General features: G+C 42.4%; 1 protein-coding gene across 1 annotated transcript in view; it reads right to left on the bottom strand.

The window, feature by feature from the left end:
• Positions 1-8,768: 8,768 nt before the first annotated feature.
• LOC120936351 overlaps positions 8,769-11,003 on the bottom strand; it is a 43,614-nt gene continuing 41,379 nt past the window's right edge. The window contains exon 3 of the mRNA XM_040348612.1: positions 8,769-9,842. Within this exon, the coding sequence (XP_040204546.1) occupies positions 9,701-9,842 (142 nt within the window). The 3' untranslated portion in view covers positions 8,769-9,700. The remainder of the gene's footprint in view (positions 9,843-11,003) is intronic.

Here is an 11,003-nt window from a genome sequence, read left to right as displayed (position 1 = left end):
ATGGCACAGTGACTGCGTTTAATGGCATGGCACAGTGGTGCGAATTGATGGCACAGTGACTGCATTTGATGGCATGGCACAGTGACTGCGTTTAATGGCATGGCACAGTGGTGCGAATTGATGGCACAGTGGCTGCATTTGATGGCATGGCACAGTGGTGCAAATTGATGGCACAGTGGCTGCATTTGATGGCATGGCACAGTGGTGCAAATTGATGGCACAGTGGCTGCGTTTGATGGCATGTAACAGTGGCTGCGTTTGGGCACAGTGAGACTGCAATTTTTTTTTCCTTTGCGCCCCCCCCAAAAATGTTGAGCACCAGCCGCCACTGAATCCTGTAATAGAAAAAGGTACACTTCCATGTAGATCTATGTGTCCCATACTGATGGCAGGGTTTCCCCTGCTTAGAACATGCACGCACCAGCTGTTTTGATACCAGGCAGCTTTCACATATTACTGCTTAGAGCTGTTTGCTTGGAAACAACCTCAAAAAACCTATGGCCTTTCAATTGTGTTCCAAAGTTTGGCCGCCCTGTGTATCTAAGTGCACAATGGCAGACTGTGTACGTTGTCAGCACTGATGAAACAGGTTGTGGCCATGTACAAAGGCTTTCCACTTTCTGAGGATGTTCCCCACTCTGTTGCATTTCAAAGTCCCATGGAATATAACTTTCCATATTTCTTCTTTTTTTTTTTTTTTTTTTAACAATCGCTGTCCTTATTTGTAAGATTTTCCATTTAGTAAGTGGAATTTTTAATAAAAATCTAACTTTGATTTATCCCTACTCCATTTTCTGGAACAAGCCCCTAGTAAAGGGCTGAAGAGCATTTACTTTGCCAAGGCTGTATCAGTGGAAAAAGAACATTTCATTTTGTTTTTCAAAGCCAGGGGATTCATTTGCTGCTGAGTGGTAGAAGGAAGCTGTGCAGTCATTACCACTATCCTCTGTAACCCTACCGGGCCCTTTACCTATCGGGAATTATAGCGGTATGGGCTGAACTAATATTCACATGAATGCCAGTTTTGTCACAGAGGCAGTAAAAGGGATATTTAGGTATAATGATTTTCCCATATTTATTTGTGACCTCTCTGTGTTGTAACACATAGAGGTTTTACAGATCCTGGACTGTACCAGAATATCTAACTGCCATTACAAACAACACCTGCTGGTGGGATCTGGTATTGAAGTGTGACCATATTACTACTATACAGTGTTTATATACCCTGGTTACTATACCCTGTGGCAACTGGTGTTCCTGAATAAAACATCACTGCAAACAAGGAGATGAGCCTTACGTTATAATTCACTAGTTGACTGTATGGGACAGAAGAGATATAGGACAATTTTTTTTACAACATATATATACCGTATATAGATATATATATATATATATATATATATATATATATATATATATATATATATATATATATAATATATATATATATATATATATATATATATTACAATGCTTTCTTTTTTGGGTGGGAGTGGACAGTCAGTGTTTTTTTTACAATTTTACGTTAAAATATTTATTTATTACAATGGTTTTAAAAAAATATATATTCAACCCTGTTGGGGGGGGGGGGGGTAGGTAGGCTTTGATGAGATGTCAGGGATCTAAACAGACCCCCTGACATCTACCCTTTGAGACATGGAAAGGGACTAAAGCCCTGTACACACAACCGGGAATCCCGTCGGGAAAAAAACATCGGTTTTCCCGACGGGATTCCTGACAGGCTTACCCTGAAAAGCCGTGTATACACACGGCCACACAAAAACCTGCCGTTCTTTTTAATGGCAAGAACGCGGTGACGTCATCGACCACGACGAGCCAGTGTCTCGTCACATTCGATTCTGTCGCCGCCATCTTGCTACACCCCAAACTAACGTTGTATGCTACCGCACATGTGTCGAAGTGTTATGGAGCATGCACGGTTTTTCTACCCTGCCGTTAAGCATACAGACGACCGGTTTTCTCAGCAGGAAACACTGCCGGGAATCCCGACGGGAAAATGGAGAGCAGGTTCTCTATTTTCCCGTTGGGATACCCGGCTGTTTTCCTGATGGAAAAACTGCTAGGGAGCATACACACGGCCGGGATTCCTGGCCAAATGCTCTCCTGGCAGTTTTCCTGCCGGGAAAACCGGTTATGTGTACGGGGCTTGAGGATAGAGATTCTCCAGTCCCTTTCTCAGCAGCCTCAGCTGCACTGAACATGAATAAACAGGAGACAGCAGCTCCTCTCCATTCATAAACTGATTACCGACTCTGTTCATTCAGAAAAGGAAGGAGGCTGTAAATTACATATTTACCGCCTCCTTCCTCCACTCTCCATCCTGAAAGATCTGAGGCGGGGGGGCAGAGGAGGACGGGAGGGACTGGAGGAGCCCATGAGGAGCACATAGGAGAACAAAGAGGGGAGGAGGATACAGGGGACACTCAGGGATGATCGTGGGGGAAGTTATAATCACTGATCTCCCTGTGTAGCTTTTATTAAAGCAGCTGAAAGCCACGGAGGGGAGAGGAGGAGAAGCGTCTGTCAGCTGCTTTATTGAAAGCCACACAGGGAGATCGGCGATTATAACTTCTTCTGCCTCTGCACTGATCATCCTGGAGTGTCCAGGTATCGGACTAAGCATCAATACTCGGTATTAGCGCCGATACCAGTATCGTTATCGGTGCAACCCTAGTTTTAATGTTTACTGCAGACTAGTGTATGATGTGACTTGCTGTATTTTCATGAATATTAGGCCCCTTTCACACCAGTAGACCGATCGGGTCCGCCTGTCCGTTTTTCAGGTGAACCTGATTGAACCACACATTGTTCTTTATGGAGCAGCAGATGTCAGCGAACATGTGCCAGTTGACACCTGCCATCATCCAATCCAGTCTGCTAAAATCAGATAGATAGGGATCCATTTCCCATCTGTCCGGCTGATCCGATTTGATAGAAATGGATAGGCCAGTGATGGAGAACCTTGGCACGCCAGATGTTTTGGAACTATATTTCCCATGATGTACTGCAGAGTGCATGAGCATCATGGGAAATGTAGTTCCAAAACATCTGGGGTGCCAAGGTTCACCATCACTGGGATAGGCAGTCAGTTTCCATCCGACTGCCCCATAGAGAGCAGCGGGCTCTGTCTGATCTGCATAGCGGAGTGGGGCAGAGGAGTTAACACAGACCACATTTGCCTGCTCAGTGGGCATCAGCAGAGAGATCCCCCACTGAGCAGGCGGATCCGCTTGACAGATTCCACTTTGAATGAAAGGGGCCTTGCTTTACACATTTTCATTCTTTTTTTAACGGACATCTATATATGCTGAAATCATTTAATTACAGAGTTTATAACCCAGTGGTAGAATTTGTAGAATGTCCATTGTTCTTGCTCAGTCACACCCGACTTGCCTTGAGAGAAAACAATAACCATATAGTAGCAGAGGCCACACATAACAGCAAAGAAGGGTGTTGTGTACATATATACTTACAGATTACACAGTTTGTTTTTTAGGATTAGCTGTTCAGTTTCATGTGTATATCAAAAAAACACTAATTGTAGTTCCCCTTTAATCCTGTCAGATCAACTAAATATTATTTCTGATTGGTTGCACATTGTAGTTTTTATTTTTTTACACTTTTTGTTCAAAAGGCCGAATTGTATCCATCATGGTGAGATGATGCATGGGATTTTGCTCCTAACTTGGGAAGCTCTCCTTCGATTAATCTTTCTTCTTGATTATATGCCTGATCCTTAAAAAGCTTTTTTTTAAGTAAATCTATTACTTCATATGGAAATCTAAAGTCTTGTGACTACTCATTTCTAGTATGCTCAAAGTCAGTGTTTGCAAGCTTTTTACATTCCTGTTTTATGTATAAAGTATTTTTTTATTTTGTTGTTAAATATTTCGTAACTTCTGATTTTGAACTGTAATATTGTCCCATATAAAACTGCAACTGTTTGCATAAAACATTTATGTTGGTTAATTTTCTGATCATTGCTGCTGGGGCCATACTGAAACCTACTCTGGCAGAGTTATGAAGTGTTTCTGTGTAGGTAATAAATGTAGTTTGCTTGCTTAGGTACACTAAAGCAAGCGAATCGCCATTCATTTTTATAAAAGGAGTAAGGTATGCTGGAAGGAGGAGAAGGAAACCTACAGCATGACCCTGCAGCAGACCGCATGGCAACGCTCTCCTCCTATCCACAAATGTTCTCTGTACCATCATGCTGGGAACAAACCACAGGACATCACCAGCTATGCCTTCTGCTTTTTATAAATAATGCCAGCACAGTGTTCAGCAAGTCCAATGCTGTGCAGAGAGGGGAACCCACAGGTCTTCATTAAAGTGGTTGTTCCGTTAGTTATGACCAATACTGGAAGCCCCTTTGCAATAACTAACTATACTGGGCAATGTCTTTGTTTTTTTCTTTAATCATGCAGCTAAATACCTTATTTCACACCACTGCTGTGCAGTCACGTGACATCCCACCACTCCCCTTCCTCGATCTACAGACTACAGCGGGAGGGACTGAGATTTCCCTCTGATGTCAGCCGGGAAGGTCACATGACCACACAGCGGCAATGTAAAATAAGGTATTTAGCTGCATGATTTAACCACTTCAGCCCCGGAAGATTTGGCTTCTCAATGACCAGGCCATTTTTTGCGATACGGCACTGCGTTGCTTTAACTGACAATTGCTCGGTCATGCAATGCTGTACCCAAACAAAATTGACGTCTTTTTTTCCCCACAAATAGAGCTTTCTTTTGGTGGTATTTGATCATCTCTGCGTTTTTTTTTTTGTGCTATAAACAAAAGAAGAGTGACAATTTTGAAAAAAACACTATCTTTTACTTTTTGCTATAATAAATATCCCAATTTAAAAAAGAAATAAAATGTTTTGGACTGATCAGCGATTTTTTCGGGACTGCAATATTGCGGCGGACACATCGGACGCTTTGGACACAATTTTGGGACCAATGACAATTGTACAGCGATCAGTGCTTTAAAAATGCACCGATTACTGTATAAATGTCACTGGCAGGTAAGGGGTTAACACTAGGGGGCGATCAAGGGGTTAATTGTGTTCCTTAGTGTGTGTTCCAACTGTGGGGGAGATGGGACTGACTAGGAGAGAGAGATCGGTGTTCATACTTAGCATGAACACACAATCAGTCTCCTCTCCCCTGAGAGAACCAGGACCTGTGTGTTCACACACACAGATCCCGGTACTCGCTCTGTCACAAGCGATCGGGGGTGCACCGCGGTCATCGCGCCTGCCAGGCACTCACATCGGCGGTGCGCACCCCCTCATGGCCAAAAAGCCAAGCGACGTAAGGTAATGTAGTTTTTTGCCCACCCATGCCATTCTGCCACAATAAAACTGCAGAGGCTGGTCAGGAAGTGGTTAAAAAAAACACAGACACTGCCCAGCATATCTTGTTATTACAGAGGGGCTTGCCAGTAATGCTCATCACTAACTTTAGAGACACATAGAATAGCGGCAGGAGGGGCAGGGAGGAGATGGCTCACAGATTAGGAACTGACAGGCAGGGAGGGAGAGGAGAGAGACTCTGAACACTGCAGGATGACAGGGGCATGTAAAATGACCATGGTATTATGAATCAGCACCCATGATTACTGTGGTCAGTTCACATAGAGGGACACAAGCAGGATAAACTAGGTATTTTACAGCATAGAAAGGGACAAATAACACTGCGCAAGCACTATGCTGTTTAACATGATTTATAGGAACTCAATATTTTTTTTTTTTTTAGGGTTACAACCGCTTTAACCACTTGACCTACAGAAAGTTTTACCCCGTCCCCATAGCAATGTATTATTTTAACTGGCCATTGCGTGGGCATTCAACACTGTACACAGATGAAATGTAAATTATTATTTTCACACAAATGGAGCTTTCTTTCTATGGTATTTATTCACTGCTTAAAGGATATAAACAACAACAAAAAAAAAAATGAATTTTGAAATAAAAACAATATTTTCTTATTTCTGTTATAAAACATAAAACCAAGGAAATCAAATTTCTTCATAAATTTAGGGCAAAATGTATTCCTTTATATGTCTTTGGTGAAAAAATCCCAATAAGTGTATATTATTATGCCACATATGCTAACATATAGGTGCATTTAAAGTCTGACAGCAAATGCGTGTAAAAGCTGCGTGTTTTCTGTGTATGAGGCCTAACTGTTTAAAAAGGGATTTTATTATGTAGTATGCCAAAAACTATAGTGTGATTACAGTATGTTGGGGTCCTTTTGAAAATAAATCATGAGGAGGTATGGAAGCATTTGTGTACATAACATGCTTTTTAAGCAGCTTTATTAAATATGTCATTTTTTTTCTTCAATAAAGACTTACAGAAATAGTAAGATGTGCAAACATAATATACAACGAATCATGCAGAAGGCAAAGCAGAGCTTTGGTATCTTTGTCAGTAAAAGTGAATTTCAAAATATCATAGACTATGTGTTATAGTGATTGTCAAGAGCAATTTAGTGTCAACAGTAGAAGAGATTTACATAAAAATGACCTCTTCGATATTTCTGGATAATTCCCACCCCAGTGGATTGTTCCCACCTCCTCACCCCAATGAAACAATAGCAGGTTTCCTATTGTTCTATTGGCTTCATGAGCCTGTAGACCAGTGGTTCTCAACCTCTCCAGTGCCATGACCCCTTGATAAAATTTCCCAAGTTGTGGGGACCCCTAACAGTAAAATTATTTTCGTAGCGTAAGTTGTCAGCACCCAAGGCAAGACAAGTAATTTGCACCCTTAACCCACGGACATTTAGTGCTCCCTGAGTCCCTTTCACTCCTACAGTATTAAAACCCCTTATGGTACATTTTAGGATGTACCACTCTTTCTCTTGGTTCTCCTTTCTTTCCCCTTTATCTCTCTCTATCCCAATTTCTTGTTTTTGTCCCATCCCTCTCTCTAGCCGTCTTTCTTGTGCTTTCTCGTATTCTCTCTCTCCCTTTTTATTTGTTCCTCCCTCTCTTTTACTCTCCCTTCCATGTATTCTCAATTTGTATTCCTTCTCTCACTCCTTGGTGGGGGGGGGGGTGCAGCACTGGTGGGGAGTTGGGATCAGTGGCAGTGCTGGGGGGAGTTTTAATCAGCCAACTTAGGTACTCTGATTAAGGTCATCTGCTGATCCGAGAACTGTAGTGGGGACTTTAAAACGGCAATTATAATCACAAGTAGTGTTACTCACTGTACCTCCGGCTTCACTGCGTCTCCGACTTTGTGCTGTCTCGCAGCAGTGACACCTATGCCGAAATTAGGAGATAGGGTCTCCTCTAGCCCCTCCCACTCCACATTCCTCACCAGTCAGCTGACCTCTAGTCGTTGTCCCCCAGCCATGATGTTAACTGAATGGGAAGCTCGAAGAGGCTGAGTGGGCGGCAGTGGGCTTCAGGAACAGCCCAGGATTTGGTGACCCCTGGCAAATTGTAATTCGACCCCCGAGGGGGTCCCGACCCCCAGGTTGAGAACCACTGCTGTAGACTAATGTGCTTGGGCAGGAATCCTATGGCACCATTGTGTATGGTCAAAGTGTCATAATAAATATTAACATTAGCCTGTCCAGCAGGTGGACATTTAAAACTGCAAATCATTGTTTTTTCAAAACTGGGGTTCTGCAGCAGGGGGTGACATACATTACTATGTGGAGGGTCTCAGTTATCTGGAAGGAATGAGTTTTAGGTTTCTACAGTATGGAAACAGAAGAATGATGTCAGAAAAATCAATTGGTCTATTGAGTCTGCCCCCTTTTTTAAACCTGTTTGTATATATCAGGGGTCTCCAAACTTTTCAAACAAAGGGCCACTTTATTGTCCTTCAGACTTTAGGAGGGCCGGATTGTGGCCAGCGGGGGTAGAAAATGTCCCAGACCCAGCATTGGTGAGAATAAATATTGCCTCAGAGTTTGCAGTCAGTAGGATAAGAAGTAGTGCCCCTATTAGTAGGAGTAATTGTATCCCATCAGTGGTATCAGTGAAAGAAATTGTGCCCCCTTGTTGGTGTCAATGGGAGGAATAGTGCCTTATATCAGTGGGAGGAATAAAGCCCCAAGGGCCGGATAAAGGCTAGCAAACGGCCGCAGTTTGGAGACCCCTGGCATCAGGGGTCCAGTCCTGGGGAAAAAAGTGTGGGAACTCCCACCCAAGATCGACTCCCCCACCAAAAAAATAAAAATGATACGCTCATATGCATAATTACTAAACCGCATGTTTGTTTGTTTTTCAATCCACTGTACCTTAGTAATCCTTTATGTTACTGGCCGCTTCCTGTATATGGATTCATCGGGTAGTGTGCGGGTATTCCGTCACTTCCTCGATGCCGCAATGTCTCCTGGGAGCTTTTGTCATTGTTCCCAGGGGACATTGCGGAGGTCTGCCGCGAGTTATCGCTTGATTTAGAAAGAACTTGCTTCTTTCTAAATCCTGCGATAAGTCGCGGCAGACCTCCGCAATATCTCCTGGGAACAATGACAAAAGCTACCAGGAAACATTACGGCATCGAGGAAGTGACGGAATACCCGCACACTACCCGATGAATCCATATACAGGAAGCGGCCAGTAACATAAAGGATTACTAAGGTTCACCTGCCCCTGACATTGACTCGAGCTGGGCATCGCCGCTTAGTGAAGGATTGGCTCGGGTGGCTCGGGTGCTCTCGGCTGCTCTAGTCCTGCAAAGGGAACTGAGTTCCTGCTGTGAAAAAAGTGCAGGGACTCCGTTCCCACGCATTCCCGCAGGACTTGAGCCCTGCCTGGTATAGATCTATGTTTGTCCCAAGCATGTTTAAATTAATGTACTGTTGCCTGGCTCACTACCTCACTGCTGGAAGTCTATTCCAACTTAGTTTTGAACTTTTCTCCTAGTTTGAGGATATGTTCTTCTGTTCTCAATCTTAGCTTTATATTGAAAGTACTGCCCTCTTGAATCTTTATCGTACCCTTTACGTATTGGAAAGTTTCAATTATGTCCCCTCTCCATCCTTTCTCAAGATTTCTCTTCTTTCCTCAGAGAAAATTGAGTACTGTCTGTGATACTTTATTTGCCCTAACATACAATTTTTCAGGACAAGCTTTCGGGGTATGCCCCATTCTTCAAGGTCCAAGCAGTTCACAATTGCACTAATACGGCTACAATCACGTCTTCTTTCCTCAAAACAATTTGCCTGTATTTGAGAGCAAAATGCAGCATTTGTTAAGAAAAGGTATGTATTGTGTTTCTTTGAACACAGCAGGAGAAATGCAGCCTCTAAACTGTCTTCTACACATTTCCACCAAATGCACTGGGAATCTGCTGACCTAGGGTTCATAAGTATTTCAAACATATTTCAAATGCAGGAAAACAATGCCCAGGTAGACATCCTAAATATGCCTTCAAATATTTAGGAGCACCACACTTTATACATGACGTGGGACCCAAACAATTTATAGTAGATGTGTCATCACTCATTATCACTCATGTCCCAGAAGCGGGGATTGGGCAGCTATATCCAGTTAGTGTCATGAGGCTCTCAGTTTTCTTTTATGTTGCTTTTTAGTTGATACTTGCAATATAGGTTTACATGGGTTACTGCACTTTGTGCTAAAAAATAAGCCCATGAAACTATAAAACCAACTTCATTATATCTGTTCTGTTGCTTATTTTCCTGTCTATGTTTCTCCACATTGAAGTGGTGATGTAGAATGGATGTATGAAAAGTCCTTCTCAATGCTGTCCATCAGTGCTTCCTCCACATCATTATATGTGATGGGGGTTGATGTCTCTGCTGGAGCCAGAAATGTGTTTGAAAACCTAGAAAATTTATAGAATACATAGATAAAAAATGAGAGAAATAAAATATACAATGAAATGTACAGTATTAAGTATTTTGCAATATTTTGTTAATCTTACAGCTTTAGGTATATGCCATACATAAGTCAAATGGCATTTTATGAAAAAGATTGGCAGTGTAAATCTGGCCACACAGGGAAATGCCTGAATTTAGAAAATGTGTTTAGATTCAGCACTACATTAAATAGTGCATTCCTTTCAGCTAATCAGGTTCTCATACTAAACAGTTGCTGGTAAATCTAAAGGATATTTTATGATCAAAGGGTGACATGCATTGCCATGTTGTCTAGCTCACAGGAGTACATCCTTTGTTAGATTGTAAGGGGGGTGACAATTGGGCAGATGTTGGTGCCAAACTGTGCAAGTTCCTGCTCCGTTCCTAGTAGATAGGACAACCGCACGCCTGGAGTTAAAGGGGATGTAAACCCACTCTCATCCTTTATAAACTCCTGCCATAATGCTGATCTATAATGATATACATTCCTCCTGCATGTATCCTTACCTGTCAAATGTTTCCCCTCTGCCTGTTATGAGACCCGAAAAACTGCAGATTCTGTGGGTGGGTCTGTTGTCCGAAGCTTGGTGGGTGGAGTCATATTCTCAGTAGAGTCCCCGCCCACCTCTACAATCCTCTTGTGAACATGCATTTTCTCCTGTGTATTTCATACACTGAACGTCTGCTATGATCACTAACATTCAGTCAAAATCCAGAAAAGTCACCACATGACTTCAGCATGCCCAATCATGCTGAGGTGTGGAGCAGCCAATTCTGGGAGAGCTGGAGAAAATTTGTATTGCTCAAAACTGAATTACTTCTTCGTGGCAAGACTGGGCACATGTGACATGAAATCCTATGCTGTACAAGGTGCAAGCCTTAATTAAAAATTGTTTTTGGGGTTTACATCCACTTTAAACTCTCTGCTATAGTGGGCACAATTCATGAACGGTTATAGCGTGCTTTATGATGGTCAGATGACCACTTAACGCATGCTATAATGAAAATGTAAATTCGCTATTGCTCGTATGCGGTATTTAACGCAAATCCCAAAAACGCTGGTTAAATGCAGCATAAAAAGGCATTAAAGTCAATTCACAAAAAAATAAATGAATTAATAAATGCAC

The sequence above is a fragment of the Rana temporaria genome, chromosome 4 (genome assembly GCF_905171775.1).
Source record: "Rana temporaria chromosome 4, aRanTem1.1, whole genome shotgun sequence".
NCBI lineage: Eukaryota > Metazoa > Chordata > Amphibia > Anura > Ranidae > Rana > Rana temporaria.
This window is presented reverse-complemented; position numbering and strand designations above follow the sequence as displayed.